The sequence below is a fragment of the Pseudoliparis swirei genome, chromosome 14, assembly GCF_029220125.1.
Source record: "Pseudoliparis swirei isolate HS2019 ecotype Mariana Trench chromosome 14, NWPU_hadal_v1, whole genome shotgun sequence".
NCBI lineage: Eukaryota > Metazoa > Chordata > Actinopteri > Perciformes > Liparidae > Pseudoliparis > Pseudoliparis swirei.
This window is the reverse complement of record NC_079401.1, coordinates 6,509,980-6,530,630: the sequence shown is the minus strand read 5'-3', so window position 1 is coordinate 6,530,630 and position 20,651 is coordinate 6,509,980. Positions and strand designations below refer to the sequence as shown.

At 39.4% G+C, this 20,651-nt stretch overlaps 2 protein-coding genes across 2 annotated transcripts; both read left to right on the top strand.

Moving 5' to 3' along the window:
• Window positions 1-112: 112 nt before the first annotated feature.
• atp5pf (ATP synthase peripheral stalk subunit F6) lies at window positions 113-2,708 on the top strand. Its single transcript, XM_056431264.1, has 4 exons — window positions 113-221; window positions 518-696; window positions 1,942-2,066; window positions 2,603-2,708. Exons 2-4 carry the CDS (start codon window positions 527-529, stop codon window positions 2,632-2,634), a joined length of 327 nt encoding a protein of 108 aa, XP_056287239.1. The 5' UTR covers window positions 113-221; window positions 518-526; the 3' UTR covers window positions 2,635-2,708.
• Window positions 2,709-8,132: 5,424 nt separating this feature from the next.
• Window positions 8,133-18,872, top strand: LOC130204496 (uncharacterized). Its single transcript, XM_056431262.1, has 20 exons — window positions 8,133-8,176; window positions 9,967-10,116; window positions 10,787-10,831; window positions 11,380-11,492; window positions 12,089-12,310; window positions 12,476-12,556; window positions 12,974-13,076; window positions 13,279-13,408; window positions 14,038-14,275; window positions 14,908-15,052; window positions 15,161-15,263; window positions 15,365-15,427; window positions 15,551-15,762; window positions 15,960-16,073; window positions 16,534-16,718; window positions 16,955-17,106; window positions 17,233-17,478; window positions 17,566-17,731; window positions 17,835-17,943; window positions 18,187-18,872. The coding sequence occupies exons 3-19, from the start codon at window positions 10,798-10,800 to the stop codon at window positions 17,907-17,909; spliced, it is 2,382 nt and encodes a 793-aa protein (XP_056287237.1). The 5' UTR covers window positions 8,133-8,176; window positions 9,967-10,116; window positions 10,787-10,797; the 3' UTR covers window positions 17,910-17,943; window positions 18,187-18,872.
• Window positions 18,873-20,651: the final 1,779 nt, after the last annotated feature.

Genomic DNA, 20,651 nt, shown 5'->3' with positions numbered 1-20,651 from the left:
ATTATTACAAGGCAAATGGCAACACAAATGATTTATGTTCAAAGATATATATAATCGCATATATCTACTTTGGTCGATTTGGTGTCACGTGAGGACAACCTACGTATGCGCAGCGCTGCGCAACGGAGGCGCCACATTGACGTCCACGAACGTCACAATACTCCCACAATCCACCGCGGTCATCCACAATCGTATCTTGGACTGAAAGTGTCAAACCCAAGGTGAGTAGCGTCATTGAGTTTTAAAATAAACGCTGTTGAACGTGTAACTAACTGTTCTATTCGTCACACATGTGCATCCTGCTGAATACGTTATCCTCGTCTTTAGTGAGTGAGTTACGTTCGCGTGACTTGCAGCACAATAGAGGACAAGTCGCGTCAGCTAAAGCTATGTTAGCATGTTAGCTGGTGTTTAGCGTCAACGCTGTGAAGTCTGAGGGAATATGTGGAAGTAGTCTCAGGAACAATACGACGTGGCGCCTGTTTAGTGTGTAATTTTAGCCAATTTTTAATTGTAGCTCCGTCAGATGGCGCTCCGCCGTTTATCCACGCTGTCCTCCGCGCTGCGCTGCGCCGTCAGCCCGACGCTCCGCCGCAACATGGGGCTCTCTGCGGTCCTCCTCACCCGGGAACAGGCGCTCGACCCCATCCAGAAACTGTTCCTGGACAAGATCCGTGACTACAAGACCAAGAGCAAGTGAGTCGATGTATTCCTCTCGTCGGAGGCCCACTTTAAACGTCCTTTTTTTTATAGGTTTTAACTGGAAATGTAGAGTATTAAATGGTTTGGGATCAAATAGACCAGGTGAAAAATGAATATGCTAAGCATATTTAATCTTGTCATACTTGAGTATAATGTAAGCCCTACTTATCATAAGTAAAGTGTGATAGTACAACTAATTCTGTACTTAATATATTTAAGTTGTGACTATTTAATCACAACTTAAATATATAATTTCAGTCCTGTGTGTTAGTATATTTATTTGTGCTAAATTGGAACAACTTTAACCCTCCTATTACCTTTGGGGTCAATTTGACCCCATTCAATATTTAACGTCTCTAAAAAAATTATTGACATAATGTTATTTGCTTCATATTTCATGACTTTTCCTAATTTATTGGAGACAACTGGAAAACCTAAAATTCACACGATGATAGGTTTTCACTGTCCTGTACACAACTTGTACACATCGGTGTTCTTTGGGGTCAATTTGACCCCAGGCTGTTTTTCACTGTGTAAAACATATAAGAAAATATCAACTTTGTTATTTATTTAAATGGCTATTTAGGTAATCAACAAACAAACAAAGTACCTGACACTTAAACTTGGGAAACAATATTAATTCTAATCATTTTCTGGAGTTTTTAATTGCTGGGGTCAAATTGACCCCAAGCGTAAAAGATGTTAGTACATTTGAAGGTAACAGGAGGGTTAAGTATACTTAGTCCAATTTAAGTACATGTCTGTGTGTGTGCTAATATGCATGCCGCTAGATTGTATTTTTGAAATATATTGAGTATTTTACAAATATGTTAACATCACGTTATTAATATATTTTGAGTGCTAATAGTATACGAACGGTATACTATAATCACATAAATATAATAATAGTGTGCTAATAGTGTACAAAAAGTATACTTTTTGTATACTATTATACCAAAGTATACTTTTTGTATACAATTCATATATATAAATAATAGCATTAATAAGTTGACTTATTACAATTTTTAAAATTGGTTAAAGTGTGACTTTAGCATACTTTTTATACATATTTGGGAAAAGTCCATTTCTTTGATCGTATATTTGCTATGTACTGTTGACATTTTCAGTATTTTTTAAAAATGCATTAAAGTATTTATTTGTTCCGCCTGGGTGGGCAGCTGGCGTTCCTCTTTCCGTTTACATCTGTCCCGCTCATCTTGTGATGCCTTTATTCACCAGGTCTTCGGGAGGTATTGTGGAAGCAGGAGCAGCCTACCACAAGAACGTGTCTGAAGAGGTGATCAAACTGCAGAGGCTCTATGGCGGAGGAGACCTCGCCAAGTTCCCTGACATCAAATTCACAGGTTAGTTTGGGCTTGTGTCCTGAGTTGAATTGTAAATATAAACACAATTGAATGCTTTAAGGGAGAACAAATTAAAATTATAGCTTTGTTAAGACTTTTTGTTTAGAAAAACAATCTCCAGATAAATTAGAGCGAGACGCTTATAATGCAGACTGATGCTAAAAGACAGTTTGTATAATCCTGAATTGTAATCAGCCACAGCTTTGGAATTGAAATATGATGTGCTTGAATTGGCTTGACTGTTTTTAAATACAAGTTTTGTTTGCATCAATACAATTTTACAGTTCCACCTCAGATATAGATAAATAGATATATAATTTATTGACATAGATTTTGAAATTGCTTCTGGAAGCTTTTTTTCTTGAGCTTCACGTATTAATACATGTACATGTGTTGCTTCATATTCCTGTAGTCTAGATTTAAAATCAAATTTCAAGTACTTATATTGTACAGCTGCAATATGTCTAATTTAAAAACTCAAGGAATAACTAACCTACATCCCTATCACTAACGTTGTCTTTTTTCCCTTTGTCCAGAGCCCATGCTTGTGGAAGCGGCGGCCAAGTGAATGCTGTCCATGTTGTCCATCTCCTACATGTCACAAATGTTGTATTTAATAAAACGATGATGAATTGAAAATGATGGTTGTCAAGAGATTTGGGGTTTCTATGCCTTCGAACGGCTCCCAAAATGGCCGATTGTTTTCCTGAGTAACTGGTTCAGTGTTCACGTCAGAGCAGCGGTTTGGGTCACATGTCAGATAACAAGCAACCTCTGCTTGGGACATTTTACACTGTAGATAGTTGTTGCTATCCCGGTCTAAATCCTGTATATTGTACGTGTTATAAACCGGCTAAAAGACTGCAACTAACTGAAGCTGCAGTCAGGACCCAGGTGCTTCCAATTAGGGCTTTCTGCGCTCGTTACCTGTTGGGTGCAGGAGACAGAGCCGTATGCAGGGTTCTGGCGTAGATTACTGCCACCTTATAGTTCCAGACCAAATGTATTGGCCCGGTAGAACCTAAGGAACATGAGAATAGAACTTCTTACAGAAAGAAAGAATAAGTAAGAACAGTTTCTAAATACGGGTTGTGAAGTGAACAGAAACCTGGAGAGAATGAATGTTCCAACTTCAAGTTATTAAATATATGTATTTAAGTACAGATGTTAAAGTAGTATGAAAAGTCATTCCTAAATGCCTGTTAAAGGCTCTGAACAGCATCTCAGGTGGTTTATAGGTCATCCACCTGTTACTCCACTCTATAGCTGCTTGGGTGCGGCAAAGTACAGTGTTGATTTAATTTTTGATGAAGAGATTAATGACCTGATTTTTAATGAGCCAGGATAAATGAAAAGAAAACATGCGTGTGTTGTGTGTGTGTGTTTTCAGAGGCCAAAGGAAACAGATTGAAGACAATTAGATCAAAGGTTATCTTTCTAATTGGTGGATGGAGATTTTCATTCTGAAGTTAAGACAACAGTTGAGGTTATGGGGTGACGTGTTTGTGCAGGAGCCAAATGAAACAGACTAAAGACAAACTGGTTTTAAACTAGCTTCACATTTGTGAGTATGTGGCAGGAACGCCTATAAACAATGCCTTGTCCTACTATGGTTTTCCTTAGAGGACCCCATGCTCTGACGTGATCCGGACCCTGTCCGTGACGGAAACGCCCCCCTATGATTCTCACAAAAGGGTTGAACTCTCAATCTGTTGATGAACTTCCTGATCAGACATGGGAGGTTCCCGGGCTGCTGCGGAGGCCTGCTTTTGACCCGTTTACTTTATATAATAAACTGCATTTATTATTTCCAAAAGTACAGGTGTCCGCGGAGATTTCATTCATTATCTTTCTTCAAACATCACTGCCGACTGAAAGATACTCCAATAAGTACAAATGTTCAAAAGTAGTTTGAAAAGTCATTCCTAAAAACCTGTGTTAAAGGCTCTGAACACCATCTCACAGGTGGTTTATAGGTCATCCACCTGTTACTCCAGTCTACAGCCGCTTGGGCGTGGCAAAGTACAGTGTTGTGTTTATTTTTGATGAGTGGAGATTTATGACCTGACGTTTAATGAGCTCGGATAAATGAAAAGAAAACATTTCTGTGTGTGTGTGATTAACTTTGTATTGATATGATGATATGAGTCCTACTGAAAAACTAAAGAATAGCCTAAACATTCACTTTGAAGATGCCACAAGAAAGAAACCATCATGATACCTTTCAAGTGAGTGTTTATCCCCTCAGTTTATCTATAAGACTTTAGAGGGGCTGAGTACTCCATGCAATATGGGCCGTGCAAAACAATAGCATTAGAACACACACAAATGCGCTGTTTATGTGGCATTTCTTTAAAGTTGTTCTGTCTGAATGGAGCCCCTCAATCATAACACATCATAACATTTCACTGTATGCTCCTTTAAATATGTTTTACTGGTAGGCCTTAACTGGGACAAGTGAGATTCCTTACATGAGCTGGGGGGGTGGGGGGGGCCGTGGTTTTCTTAATCCGTCCATGGGTACATACTGCTTCGTCAACAAGTGGGTAAACATCTTCCAGTCCCTGTTGCTACTGGATGTGATAACTAAGTTATCAAAGTGCCCAGTGATTGTCTGTTTGCTTGGCCAACACGGTTTACCAACTGACACTCCACTCCAAAACAATCGGGTCATTATCCGGTGACCATCAACTCTTATCACTTGGTCGCAGGCTGAGCGTAGAGTATCATCCCGAGACCGCTCGAGTGGAAAATCTTCGGTCCGTGTACGTAATGTTATTTTGTTTTTTCGTTTCATTCCAAATACGGAATACGGAAAGGTCCGTGTACGTAATGTTATTTCGTTTTTTCGTTTCATTCCAAATACGGAATACGGAAATCACGTGGTTTTTTCGTTTTCCGTTTGAAAGTATTTCGTTTCTGCTGTCTGAAACCAAAAACGACAGAACGGAAGTGCTTAAAATGAAGTCAAAATAAAAGCCAGTGATACATATTCGTATTAACCTTAGAAGAATATTAATGAATCAATATAAAGAATAAATAATTAAACGGAGATATTTTAACGATGCAAACACATAGCAGGGTAACGTTAGAAGAATATTAATTAGTCAATATAAAGAATAAAGAATTAAACCTGGATATGTTAGTGACAGTGGTGACGACGGGAAGTTTAATATTCATGTACACAGCAAGAATCACCTTCTCACTTTGTGTGTGTGTGTGTGTGTGTGTGTGTGTTTTGAAACATGTGGTTGGAGGGAGCCAGAAAGACTGTCCCACATTTACAAAGAAACAAATGGTCAATTTGACCCGCCACATAACAGGAGGGTTAAATGTAGTTGACACGACAAAGTGTTGCATATTGGGTAACTGAGTTTATTCTGTGTTTATCTCCCGCAGTAGACGTGTTTAGGTTAAGATGGACTCCAGCCTGTTACCTTACTTAGATATTGTACAACATATGATGCATAGTGGCTGTAGTGATGTGGACATAAAAAACCACTTGATATTTGAATGTGACGAAACTATAAGTGTGTGTAAGGTTAGTATGTTATACTTTAACCCTCCTGTTATGTTCGTTTCCATCCTAATAACTATAGTTTGTACCTCATCACCAACACCATTACTAACAATCCAATCAGTTTTAGTGGAATTGAGTTATTCACCCTCCATAGATTTAATGAAAATACATGTTCAAACAATTTTTAGGTACATTGAAAAATCTAAATCTAAATTAAATTGCATTAGTTTACTATAACATGTATATTCTCCTACATTTTATTACCATTTAGTAAAAAATGTCATGGGGTGATGTAGATAAATAGAGATGAGACACCTGTGTTCAGGGTCAAAAAATCAAGCCAAATGAGTCATAAAGGATTTGTATTGAAAGTAAACTTTAGTTATGTTAATTTATAGTGTTGATATGCATAAATTATGTTATAAAGATGACCAAAGGCCAGCACATAGTCATCCTCTTGGTGCAGTCGTATGGATCTGTAGAAATGTCACTCTTGCCTGTCTTCAAAACTTGAGAGCCCTGAACAGGGTGTGTGTCACTCTCAGTCACCCAGTCTATTAGAAGTACTAGAGCACCATATTTATTAGGAGAGACATGAAAGAAAGCCTTACCTTAGTGTCCCATGTCCAATAAAGGTGTATTTAGGGAAATGAGAAACATTTGTAAAGTGTGGTTCCACACAGGCAGGATATAGATGGTTCATACAAACAGATGGTAAGAAAGACTGTCCCACATTTACAAAGAGGGGTGACTCCATAATAGCTATTGTATTTAGTAGTTATATAGTTATTGTAACACGATCTTTTAACATTAAAGTTAGACACAGATCTGATTAAAGGTCAACATCAACTAAATAATGTAGCCTACTGCTAATTAAATTAGTCTCTTACAACTATGAAAAAAACATGTTTAAACTGCAACTAGTTTTCATAATCATCTATAATTCAAAACACTTAACAATTAATAGTAATTAACATTACAATGCAACATGTATTCCTTTCTTTATCTTCAGGGTGGTCCTACCTATGGCAGGAAAATGATGACTGGGAGTCTTGCAGCTGCAGGTGTCTTCGCATCAGAGGGTCGTGTTGGAGCTGTTTAACATTCACCCACCTTACCATAAGGCACGATGCCAGGTTTTCTTTCTTTCTCAAATTAGAATATGTTATGCTATTCAATAAGGTCATGATGTTCTTTTTGTCTGTGTTTATGGACCAAAATGAGAAGATTGTCATGTTGACTGTTGTCCTTGTACCCTAAACATTACAAATCATCCCATTTCAAAAAATGCATTTAAAATTAAATATCTTACAATTTCTTGAATAGAAAGTGGATTTAAATTCAATATGGCTTGTTAATGTATTAAAAGAAAATGCTCAACTTAAGTGGGATTAAAAACCTTCATAATATATATTTTTAATTGCATTCATATAGGTCTAAAAAGGACTTAAATTAAACGTTAAAACTCATCTCACCTCATCAGATTATAAAGTTAATCAACATGTAATTGTTTTACTATTGAATGTTTCTTAAACATGTTTAATCAAATACTAGAAAGAGCATGTTGCAATACATGGTTGTGTCAGCCACATTGAATTATTATTACAGGAGATGGATGCCCAAATAAGCTGACAGTGTCAGACTTTGGCACCAACCCATTCCCAAGTTTACAGGACCAGGAAGCTGCAGTGAGGGAATTTGCTCTGCAGTGCCCTGATACAAGTGTCCTGCTGGACAATGCAGTGAATAATCTGCCACAACCGTTCAAAGATGGACTCAAAGGCCTCATCGACATCTCAAGGAGAAATCTTCAAATGTTGGGGTCTAAAGGGAGAAATAAGTTATTTTTGAATCAACACTTATGTCTTTAAAGTCAATTTCATTTTAATCTGTAATGGGAAAGTCTGGACCTGTAACACCAACTATTGATAGTGACACGGTGTGTTGACCCCTGCCAGTGTGAGTAAGGCACTGGAAGATGGCTTGTTCAGTGACCAAAATATACACACAGGATATCACAGATTTGGACCCAGTGTGAAGATTTCCCACTGGAGGAGGACCCGATGTGGTTGGGAACCTCGCTTGTTTATGATCAGTTTGGATGTCAATCTGACACCTATTGCTTCACTAAGAACACAGATGATGTCTGAGCACTACAATCAAACAGCAGGAACAAACATCAATGATAAACAATCTGAAACAGCTCTTGGAAGGCAAAACGTTGATGATGTAAATCCAAATTAACTGCAGATGGAAGAAAAGAGCAGGAGTCACAGAACAGGTTACATACATGATGATGATGTGATGTAGTCAGAGGACTTAATACGAATATGTATCACTGGCTTTTATTTTGACTTCATTTAAAGCACTTCCGTTCTGTCGTTTTTGGTTTCAGACAGCAGAAACGAAATACGGAGGTGGTATTCCGTTTTTCCATTTTTGGTTTTCAAACGGAAAACGAAAAAACCACGTGATTTCCGTATTCCGTATTTGGAATGAAACGAAAAAACAAAATAACATTACGTACACGGACCCACAGCGCACATACCGCATGATCCTAACAACCTGGCCCACTTCCATCAGCGAGCAGGTAATCCGCCTGTCACTCCAGTCTCCAGCTGCTTGGGTATGGCAAAGTACAGTGTTGTTTTTATGTTTGATGAATGCAGATTAATGAAATTACCTTTAATGAGCCTGAGTGTGGGTTTGTTCAGAAGCCAAAGGAAACAGACTGAAGACAAACTGATTGTTCAAGTGTAGATCAAAGGGTTCACATGTCCTGCTTCATGTGATACATAATGCTCCCTCAACAAGTGGTTCAACATCTTCCAGTCCCTGTTGCTACTGGAGTTGATAACTAAGTTATCAAAGTGCTCAGTGATTGTCTGTTTGCTTGGCCAACATGGCCAACACATCTTCATCTTTTCCTGATTCACTGAACGATTTCAGAGCTCAAAGGATTCTCCTTCATGTCATCAAAATGAATAACCGCTTCATCGTGACGCAACATTTAGATTTTGACCACAGGACTTCTTTACTTTTATTTTTATCCTCATCTATGGCGTCTTTTGGTTTTCCTGTAGAGAAAAAGGCAGCATGTACATTTCTTGCTGAATTTGATGAGAAATTTGACATCTTTCTCATATTCTGGAGTAATAGTGAGGCTACTAAAAGTACCAAAAGTTAAAATACTCATTCAGCACAACGGCCCTTCTTGGAATAATATGTTATATAATGAATATATACATATTGGTGCATTGATCTATTCATTATTTTAATGTTGCAGCTGATAACATTGGTGCTTGTTCTAATTAGTTATTGAATTACTTTGTAAAAGGTTGATGTATCTCTCCCTGACTATCAGTTATGTTTTATATGAAATATAACAGCAGCATTAGTTTTTCGACTATATTCTGACGGCTAATGTAAGTCTGCAAAAGTATCTGTCTGTCACGAGTAGCGAGCAACAGGACAGGACTCCAGGTAAATAACCAAAACTCTCTTTACTGAGGCAAAAGGTTCAAAACAAAAACTCAGGACAGCGATCGTCAGATACGGCGACAAGGCCCAAGGAGACCAAGGAAGACAGAACTGAAGACAACAATCCAACAGGAGACAAGGGAAAGACAGGCACACATAGGGGGAACACAGGTGTACGGCATGAGACACTAACGAGGCAAGAGTGGCTGAGGGCAGGTGAAGGGAATGAACCAATCAAGGAGACAGAGGAGTCACGGAACAGGGCGCTTCACTGCCGTCTTATAACAACAGAAAGAAAAGGGAAAACGATTCGCCCCTAAAATTAAAATACTCAAAATGAAATACACATAGTAATGGGAGAAAAGATGGGATTTTGAATATGAGGAATAATGTATTCAGAATATACAATTAAGATTTAACAAACATTAATTTGTGTGACCTGAACTCTGGAACATCAAAGTACCATAAGGGAGGTATGCTCTGAATAACCTGTTTGACAGAGAAAATACTGGTCCAGCAACAACAGGGAGGAAAGACGGAGAAAAGCAAAGATTATTTTGATGATTATTGTTGGTAGCATTTTTAATTGACAAGAATTAGTGGAATTTACTGAAAAAAAGTAGAGCCAATCTCATTTTGATCTTAAATATCTGTAAAGTTTGTCTTCTTGTTAACCCTTTCACGTGACAACATCTATTCACGGCCATCAACACTTGGCAAAGAACTCAGAACTTTTGTGGTCGTTCACAGATGTCGCCAGGAGCACATTCTGCCAGGGTGACACACACGCACTCACAAAATTAATTAAACAAGCCATCCTTCTGACGTCTTGTGGTGAACATTAACTGCAGATATGAAAAGAATATTGTCTTTGAGAACGTTTAAGATGTCCTACTTCAGGGGCGTGGACGAGAAGCACCTGTATAAAAAGAGATCGAGAGAGACACGCAGCATCCACACCTGCCCGAGAGCTGAAACATCCCAGAGTTCCATCTCGACCTCCACCTGCAAAACTTCATCACCCTGCTGCTCCACCCAACCTCCAGATAAGTAAGACAAGCTCACTTAGACGATGCTCATGCACTACAGGTCTTGACAATCTTTCTGGTATCTCCGTAGCAATAGGCGGGAAATTAAAAACCCTTTTTTTGTATGCAGAGCCTTAGAACGGAGAAAACAAACTGCACTTTTTATTAAACTGATTGGAACATATTTCAAGGTCTGATTATACTGTTTTTTTTTCAAATCCCTGCACCTCTTATTTCTGATCTTTTTCTCTCCAAATGTTTCTTTGTGGTGGAATAAAGTCTCCCCCACTATTAGATCAGGTGCAATAAACTACTCGTAGAGGCTGTCTTTTCTTGAACTTATTATTACAGTGGTTTCATGTTGTTGTTGTTTATTTAGCTTCGACTCTCTCAAAATGATGATTAATTATTTTTAAATTCTATGATGAAACTAAAGCTCCTTATAACATTTCAGTTCCAACCACTTCTATGTTCAGCACACGCAGATGCAGAATCCAAGATGTAATGAGTTAGCTCAGACTTAAGGGAATCAGCATTATATTTTAAACTTTGGAACCTTTTAAAAACCCAAATGCAAGAAAAGTATTGAGTATGAATGGAACCACAAATGCTATTCCTTATACGGTATTGAATGTATGGTTATTGAGGATTACACAACATGTTTTATTACTTACTGCTGTCTTTACTGCCAGGGGGTTCCATCATGAAGACGGCTGCGCTGATCTTCGTGCTGGCAGGTAAGCAGCCATTGAAATATTTTCATTTCCTATGGGACCTTTATTTTAAAGGCATTTAATGTCTCGCTGAATATTTCCGACAGCAGGACATTTGATCTGGCTAAAATAAAAAATACATTTAAATCTGCGTTGCATTCATTTATTTTGTGCGGGTTTAAAAGTATGACACACTTTAAAAAATATATGCTTCAGCATTAAATCAATATAAATGACAATGAATTCTCTTTTTCATTTGTGTAAGTCAAGTTTTGTGACATTTTGTTCCATATAGGCCAAGTTGATTCTTCTGCATTTTCATGAGGAGTTTAATCTTAATTGATTACATTTAAGGTTGAAATAATACCCCTATATTGAAGCCCGCTCTCCTTGTACTTCACACTGTATTTGTATATTTATTTGGTGGAATTAATTTTCTCTTTTACACACAGAATTCATTGCATTGACTCGCGCCATTTTAAGTCAGGTGTGGATTAGGAAGGAAAAGTATTGAAGTTGGTCTTGACAAATCGATGTGTGATATTTCTTTTTCCTTTAAATTCCCGCTGTAGTTGTTGCCAGCCAGGTTGAGCTGGTTCTGTCCGCGTTTCTTGAGAATGGAGACATGGTGGATCTCACCGAATGTCCCGTCTTCTTTTATGGAAAGGAATACACGGAAACAGAAGTGAGTCAAATGAAAACCTGTTTGAGAAACTTTGCTTTTACATCTTCTTATATTTTACTGTCAGTCATTTGGACAAGTTCTGAATGTCACTCTGTAAACCCACAGTGTCATTGTTGAAAGTGCTTTTAAATGTTTTACATCCTCATCTTGGTATGAGCTACAGAAACACTCTATTTTATGGCCAGGAGATTTTACATCTCAATGGAAAAGTCCCAGTAAAATTCAAAAGTTTGTGAATTGAAATATAAAAAAATTAAGAACTTCAAACTGTAGGAAAGGACAAAAATGTGAGAAAATAATTAATGACAATTTCATATGGACATATTATTTTGTAAACAAAGTTCCGCGTGAAATCTGTTCACAACAAAACTAATGGAACTAAAACAACTGTTTCAGAACATTATGCATATACTGAATTGTGATCGATTTCATATTACATCATTCTTTTTTCAGGAAATTTCTGAGAAATTATCACGAAATGATGAATAAGACACAAGGAGTAAATCTAATCTAAATATTAAAGTATTTCTAAATCAAAATGCCTTGAAAAGTCATAATGTTGTGAGTTCATAAAAGATGTCTCTTTATTTTTGTAGGTGAGGTTTGCTTCTGATGGCTCTTTTACATTTTGTTTCGCTAACTCTGGCATCAAAGAGTGTATTTGGCTGTCCAATAGTGTGGGTGCAACCAACCTGGTCACACGAGTCGAAGCCTTTGGAACAGGACCTCCATCCGCACTTCATACCGCTCTAGAAAGTATAACAGACGACGCAGAATGCACACATATCTTAAAGGTCGGCAGCGCGGAGGGGTTCTACGTGAGTCATCATCAGTGCCATGTTTTTAGATCGGTTGGGTGTCCGGCCTTTTGTCCCAAATAAAATGTTGAAAATGAAAAGGAACATCAAATCAATGTTTACTTCAAAAATATTTGTTACGCAATTTCCTAATATTTTCTACATCTCGTCTGTTTATGCTTTCAGATAATCTTATATTTACGCAGATTGCACGAACAAACAGGTCTTATTATTGAAACACTACCCGGCTTTCCTTCAAGGTCCCTTGTAAGTATGAGCTTGAGTCTGTTACTAAGGCTGAAATCTCTGGATTTCAAACACATTTTGAGAGTGACAAAGTGATGCATCTACCAGGATGCAACAATTTATGAATTACATTTGAAACAGAAACTCTTGGAGACTAACAATGCAGTCATACAACAATAATGCAGTGACACATATTTCAGGGAACTAAAAAGTACATGAATATAAAACAGCACTAATCAGTCTATATATATATATATATGACATTAATCATGACTAAGTGTAAAAAGAGTAATCAATCATCATGTAATCACAGTGTAACCTCAGTCCCACAGAAAGATGGAGGAAAATATATATTTATAGATATAAAAAGGGGGCTAAAAGTCCTACACTGTTCACCCAGAAGTTCAGTATTAACCTTGATGTCTAATCCTTCTCAAGGACGTGAACACAACGTTTGATGGCATAACTCAAGAGACATGGTCGTTTCTCGTCACACGCAAACTCATGTACTTGGACCTGAGCGGATGCAGAACCTCCAACAGTAAGAGAATCCAGCGGTGACCAAAGAAGGAGCCGAGACTCTGTCTGGATCTTCACACAAAAATTGTGATATTTTAAAAAATCAAAAACTGTGATATAAAAAAAAATCAAGAATTTCTTTCATTTTCTTCTATGAATTGGGTGCTCTGGTTGGTGACATTTTTGTATGAAACTAATTTCATAAACCTTCCATCCCCTTCCAGTTTTCGATTTCTCACCGAGTATCAACCCAATTGATTGCACAGCCACGTGTTCTGTTGAAAACAAAAGCGGAGTGACAGTCGATGTTGTCACGGGATGTGAATCTCCGGAAGTTTGCGATGGAAACGGACAGTAAATATGTTTTCTTTATGTTTGGAATGAAGTTTTCAAGGAAGTAGGAACCAATTGATTGATAATCAATTGATTACATTTTCTGTCGATTAATAAATTATATTATTTATTTGTGTATGTATATATATATATATATCTTTGATTATTTGTTATAGTCACGCCATTTGCCTTTGTGACAAGTCTTCTGCTTGGCATCCAAATATGCTTTGATTATATTATATCTATGAGCTGCAGAAAGTCCTTGTCACTCGTCCATACTTAAACATGTGCACGTCCTCAAATGGCTGCTGCAGCATTCTTGAAGCATTGCACAACACAAACAACAAAGCAGCAGAGAAAACAACACTGAACCGCACATGTCCCATAAAGCAACCCGGGTTTTTATCTCAGGAGGTTTTCTGTCACATGTTTCATGCACAAGCCTAACTCAATATGTTTATTATTTTAGACTCACCTTACAGGCTGAGTGGTTCTCCCCATTCTGAGTAAACTGACTCATAGGTGTAACATCTTCTGAATTGTATGTCATCTGGAAATTCCGTCTTCACCTGATGAAACACCTTTCTGTCTTTGGATTATGCTTTCAGAAATAGCAAGTCTAAATATTTGTCCCTTTCCATCTTCATCAGATGCATTGTACCCGCTCCCGTGTGCACGGTGACGGGCTCCACTGTCATCGATTTCTTCAACACAGTCCACTCTGTCCCTGATCTGTGTGTTTACACGCTGTTGAAAAATCCAGAAATCGAAATCTACGTGGGTTTCAATGTGCGACACCTTGAAGAGGAGCCATTTTTAAATCACGTGATTGTCTTTATGATAGCGACATCAACAACAATATATCTGGAACAAGGTGTCAGAGCTCGGGTAAGCTGCTTCAATCCTTCTAAAAACAACAATACATTTAAATAAGTGTGTCTTTGTCTGAATTTTCTCTGATGATCGTATGAACAGATAAAGAACGTGAGAGTTTTTTCTGAATTGATTCAGTAAATGTGAAAACACATTGTTGTACTCTTCACAAAGGGTGGTCTACAAAGTTATCAGAATATTATGATGTTTAACTAAATAATATGTTTTAAAATTACTTATTCCGATTGACTTGTTATTGTTAATTCATGTTACCAATTAGAACTTCTTGTCTTATCATCCATAGATAGATGAATGGATGGAAATTGTTTTGCATTAGTTTCAACACAAAGTGGGAAAGAGTGCAGCTATTAGTCGTGTTTTATTGATTCTTCATACACAAGACAATGAGTGAAGCCTATATTTAATCAGGTTTACAATATGACTGAAAAGGCACAAGTCATAATAATGCGTATATATTCCTATCCTTCATTCTTTTCAAGTAAGTAACCCTCAATAAATATCAATGAAGGGGATAAGGATATCTGAACATCACTAAATGTACAAGTGGAAACAAGTGCACATGTAAGTGTACATTTGAGATGTTTGAACCCGGTTTCTCTCATTGTTGCCTGTCTGGCGTGATGTAGGTTCTGACGGAAATCCTGAATCTCACCTCCACGCCTCAGACGCTTCACGGCGTGGAGGTCTTCAAGGACGACAATGGAATTACTCTCAAGACGCCTTCAACCCAAACGATAATCCATTTTGATGGGGACACCGCACATGTGACAGGTACTGAAAACTACATGCTAATAAAATAGGGTTCAGAGGTCAAGACTGACAGCTGTTTTCATCGGGTTGAACGTTCATTGATTTGTTGTTCACTCTCTCACCGACCAGGAGGAGATGGAGAACAGTCTGGCGTGTGTGGCAACCCCATGTCTGACACTGAATCCCAAACCACCCTGGTGGACTCAGTCAACTCAGCTCATTCTACGTCTGGGTACGACTTTGTCACAACTTGACCCCCTGACTGATGTCGCCTGTTTATTAAAGCTGTAAATGTTTCTAATTGAATGTGCTGTGCTGTTTGTCTGCACCTAGCTGCGATGCTTCAAAGAGCACAGACGTGGCCATCACGGCGAACTGCAGCGCCTCAGATGATTAGTAAGAACATCAAAACACACACTAAACACCTTTTAATCCAACAGGGACGATTCTGGAGGCTTGACACACACACACTGCTGTTATAAACTGATCATCTACTCTCATTCTTCCTCCCTGGATCAGCTGTGATCTCATGTCTCAGGCCCCCTTCACTGATTGCACGCTCATTGACCCAGAGCCCTTCATAACCGCATGCAAAAGCATCGCGTGCAAATACACGGAGGACGATCGGCCAGCGGACTATCCTGCCTGCCAGTATATGCAGGCTTACGCCAAGGCCTGTTTCCTGAAAAGTGCCGCCACACTGGGGGACTGGAGGTCAACGGCCAGCTGCTGTAAGATCGCTGTTTGTTTCAACTGTTTGATTTAATTGGATGAAATGGGACGAGAACTGTCCAAAGACACAAAGCAGAGATTCAAATACTAAAGTCAAAGCTGTTCGTTGACTGAAAATGGTTTAGAAGTGAAGCTCGTGTGTGTGTGTGTGTGTGTGTGTGTGTGTGTGTGTGTGTGTGTCTCTGTGTGTGTGTAGCTACTACCCGTCTGGCCTCCTGTCTCGACCAGGAATGCACGGATCATGAGTTCTGTGCCGGTGAACCCGGCTGCTTCTGTCGGGCCTCATTCGACCATCCAAGAGACGTTATAGGTACAATGAACTGTGGCATGAAAGTCTGAATTTTGTATTTGGTTTCCACTTTAAATAATCTGCAATAATATTTGACATAGACAACTTAGAAAGGCAAACCCACCTGCTGATCCACCTCCAGATGTGAAGGTGGCACAGCTGTTTGTTTGTTTCAACCCCTGATGAGTTCTTAATTGGCGGCGGCTTTAGCTCAGTGGGGTAAGAGGGCCGTCCTGCAACCGCAGGGTTGTGGGTTCGATCTTCTCCCCCATTAGTTTGCAAGTAAGTGTCCTTGAGCAAGGCACTGAACCCCAGTTGCTTCTCGGGGCGCGCATGCAGCCCACTGCTCATAATAACTAAGGATGGGTTAACCCTTGGGGATAAATAATAGTGTATATTCTATTCTATTCTAATTAAATACTGGGCCTGTTTCTGCCTCCATAATGATGTGTTTCACTTCTTTGTGCTTTGGGATGTTCAGCCGAGGCGACAGTCTGCACGCCGAGCTCTATCGAAGTAACAGTGGTTGAATGTCTTCTGTGGGAAAACGGCGTCGACCCCACCACCTTACACCTCAACGACGTGACCTGCAAAGGTGAATCGGACCCAGAGACCGGCATGATGACATTCCGTGTCGAAGGGGACGACTGCGGGACGGAGGTCACGGTGGGTGCTTTCCTTCAGTTTTCAGCTCGGAACAACCACAGAAAAACATGCAGTTTGTGTTCACCATCTGTCGTCTGATGGAAAAGTCATGACGCGTCTCGGTCAGGCGTTTACATGCGTTGTTGTTTTCAAGTTGGGATTTCTAGAAATGCCTTCTTTTGGCACTTGAGTGACTAGTTTTATATATTTATAGAGCTTTGCATGTGATTTATGACTCTAAACCTGTCACAATGCAGAAGGACAACGCCAGTCTCGTCTACAAGAACGCGATCCTGATGGGATCCAAACCCTTGAGTGACATCACCCGCGAAAAAATTGTGGAGATCGACTTCTCCTGCTCTGTCACACCGCCAGAGCTCCAGAGTGTGACTTTTAAGATCAAAGACGGGTGTGTAAAGGCCAGCGGAGCTTCAACTGCTTTGTAGTGTGCAGCTTGTGTGGTTCAAGTTTGAGATAGCTGAAGTGTGTGTGTGTGTGTGTGTGTGTGTGTGTGTGTGTGTGTCGTGCTCCCCAGCTCTGTGTTTCAGACAATTGAAGATGAAGAATTGAGTTACACTCTGACGATGTCCGCCTACACCGACGCCAACTTCAACTTCATGATCGATCAAGACACTGACATCGAGCTGAACCAGAAGGTCTGGGTGGAGATTAAGACGGAGGACCTGGACGAAAACACGGTCGCCGTGGTGACCGACTCCTGCTGGTTAACCACCGACGTGGACCCTACCAGTAGTCCTTCACACTACCTGGTCGTCGGCGGGTGAGAAAATACTCTGAGACTTTGTCGCTGGCTGAAAGAATCCACTGTCCATGAACTCACCACGTCTGTCGTCCTGATTCTGAGCAGATGCCCGAACCCCGATGACCTGACGGTGGAGATGGAGGGAAACGGACTTGGACTGTCCAACTCCTTCTGTTTCCGCATGTTTCAGTACACAACTGGCAATGCGGGGAATTCTGAACTCTACCTGCACTGCCAAGTGGTGCTGTTCCCCAAGAGCACCCCTGCTCCGGTAAGCAGGGGTGGAGGAAATACAGAATATAAAATTATAATATGTATTTATCTCACTAAATCTACATTTTCATAAAAAGCTAACAATCCTCTCTGTTTTACAGACATGCGGTGGCTTGAGGAAACGCAGATCTGCCAGGCCTGGATATGCAGGGATGGCAAGACCTCCCATTGGTTAATAATTAGGTGAAGACAGCTCCCCTTTTGATGATGGTGAGTTTAAATGTAATTCTTTATGTATTAATCTGTTACTTGTTAAAGCCGGAAAGATAGTTGGTTGAGAAACGTTGGCTTGAAATCATCCCACTGATGGATTATCTGTTGTTGTTCATTGAAATCAGAAGAGTTCCTCCTCTCAGGAGCAGGAACTGTGACAGCCATCTTTATATTTTTACCTCCATCAGAGACAAAGTATTAATCATGACTCATCACAGCTTCGTCTTGCTGTCTTTTCAGGTGATTCCTGACTTAAACTGGAGCCTGAAATGGAATATAATCTTTGGTGAAATAATAAAAGTGAAGAGTGCAATGAAGAACATTATATGAAGAAGGGTTTAAAGGGTTTTATTTAGCAGTTGCACTACTTCTTGGTACTGTGGGTTCTTTTGGAATATATATAATTCCTTCTGTAATGTACTGTTCGCTACTTTAAGTGTGAACAGCCTGAATGTTACTGGAAACAGAAAGAGAATATCTGTGTTTTATTGACATGAAGTAAAAATACGTTTCTCTGCCTGGATTGTTCGTCGATTTAAGTGACTAAAAATTAAGCTATTCAGTTAAGCGGATAGTCTCCAGGTGAATATGGTTAACTAAAAGATATCCCCATGGATATCACCCACCGATTACTTAGAAGAAGACAATAATGTGTGTATTACAAGTTTTCTTAAATTATATGTTTAAATTTGCTGATGAGTTATTATCTAAAGGTTACTTTTGGTGAATGAGGAATCAACTGACACAAATAGACAAAGTAGAAAAAAGAGGGAAAAAATGTATCAGTGCATGAAAAACAATGTAATGCCTGTGATGTCTAACTTCAAAATGGTGGCTGTAATAACACTGAGGCAAGCTGCTGTACCATGATTATGCATTATTACTGTTATGAGCAAAAGAAAAAGAAAACAAAATTAAATGGGTGAAGTAAAGTTGTTGTTTATCGTCTTATTAGGGTGTGTGGGTTTATGTGTGTGTGGATATTTTTTATATTAATTTATTTTGAAATGTCCTATATATCAATCAATCTAACTTTTATTACAGACTCAAGGTCCAGTACAAAACATTAAAATATAATAAAATGCATACATACCACAAGTAAAACACAAACCAAGAACTACACATGCTTTATAAATAGACAGCTGTACCAGTGTCTCCACAGCTGGGACTGGTAGCGAGTAGTGCGACATACATACAGTGCATCCGGAAAGTATTCACAGCGCTTCACTTTTTCCACATTTTGTTATGTTACAGCCTTATTCCAAAATGGATTAAATTCATTATTTTCCTCAACATTCTACATACAAAAACCCATAATGACAGAGTGAAAACTGTTTTTTGCAAATTTTTGCACATTTATTAAAAATAAAGAAGGAAAACATAACATGTACATAAGTACTCACAGCCTTTGCTCAATACTTTGTTGAAGCACCTTTGGCAGCAATTACAGCCTCAAGTCTTCTTGGGTCTGATTCCACAAGCGTGGCACACCTATTTCTGGGCAGTTTCTCCCATTCTTCTTTGCAGAACCTCTCAAGTTCCATCGGGTTGGATGGGGAGCGTCGGTGCACAGCCATTTTCAGATCTCTCCAGAGATGTTCAATGGGGTTCAAGTCAGGGCTCTGGCTGGGCCGCTCCAGGACCTTCACAGAGTTGTCCCGAAGCCACTCCTTTGTTATCTGGGCTGTGTGCTTCGGGTCGTTGTCCTGTTGGAAGATGAACCGTCGCCCCAGTCTGAGGTCCAGAGCGCTTTGGAGCATGTTTTCATCGAGGATGTCTCTGTACATTGCTGCATTCATCTTTCCCTCAACCCTGACTCGTCTCCCAGTTCCTCCCGCTGAAAAACATCCCCACAGCATGATGCTGCCACCACCATGCTTCACTGTAGGGATGGTATTGGCCAGGTGATGAGCAGTGCCTGGTTTCCTCCAGACATGACGCTTGGCATTCAGGCCAAAGAGTTCAATCTTTGTTTCATCAGACCAGAGAATTTTGTTTCTCATGGTCTGAGAGTCCTTCAGGTGCTTTTTTGCAAACTCTAGGCGGGCTGTCATGTGCTTTTTACTGAGGAGTGACTTCCGTCTGGCCACTCCAAATATCTCAAGGATGATCAGTGGAAACAGGATGCACCTGAGCTAAATTTTGAGTGTCATGGCAAAGGCTGTGCATACTTATGTACAGTGCCTCCGGAAAGTATTCACAGCGCTTCACTTTTTCCACATTTTGTTATGTTACAGCCTTATTCCAAAATGGATTAAATTCATTATTTTCCTCAACATTCTACACACAACAACCCATAATGACAAAGTGAAAACTGCTTTTTGCAAATTTTTGCAAATCTATTAAAAATAAAGAATGAAAACATAACATGTACATAAGTATTCACAGCCTTTGCCATGACACTCAAAATTTAGCTCAGGTGCATCCTGTTTCCACTGATCATCCTTGAGATGTTTGATTGGAGTCCACCTGTGCTAAATTCAGTTGATTGGACATGATTGAGAAAGGCACACACCTGTCTATAGAAGGTATCACAGTTGACAGTGCATATCAGAGGAGTTTATACCAAAGCCTATGAGGTGTTACAACTGTCAAAGGTTCGGACATACAGCTAAAGCATGTAAAGGCAGAAGGAGGTGTTCAAGGTGTGGAGAAGATCACCAGTACGGGCAATGAAGACATGAGCAACCAAAGTGTTGTAACTG

What these genes read in the sequence shown, in the direction of transcription:
- atp5pf (XM_056431264.1), top strand. Translation starts at nt 527, where the DNA reads ATGGCGCTCCGCCGTTTATCCACGCTGTCCTCCGCGCTGCGCTGCGCC. An exon ending in GACTACAAGACCAAGAGCAA is followed by an intron (nt 697 to 1,941) that starts GTGAGTCGATGT and finishes TTTATTCACCAG; the next exon opens with GTCTTCGGGAGGTATTGTGG. An exon ending in CCCTGACATCAAATTCACAG is followed by an intron (nt 2,067 to 2,602) that starts GTTAGTTTGGGC and finishes CCCTTTGTCCAG; the next exon opens with AGCCCATGCTTGTGGAAGCG.
- LOC130204496 (XM_056431262.1), top strand. Translation starts at nt 10,798, where the DNA reads ATGAAGACGGCTGCGCTGATCTTCGTGCTGGCAG. An exon ending in CCATCCAAGAGACGTTATAG is followed by an intron (nt 16,074 to 16,533) that starts GTACAATGAACT and finishes TGGGATGTTCAG; the next exon opens with CCGAGGCGACAGTCTGCACG. An exon ending in CACTACCTGGTCGTCGGCGG is followed by an intron (nt 17,479 to 17,565) that starts GTGAGAAAATAC and finishes GATTCTGAGCAG; the next exon opens with ATGCCCGAACCCCGATGACC.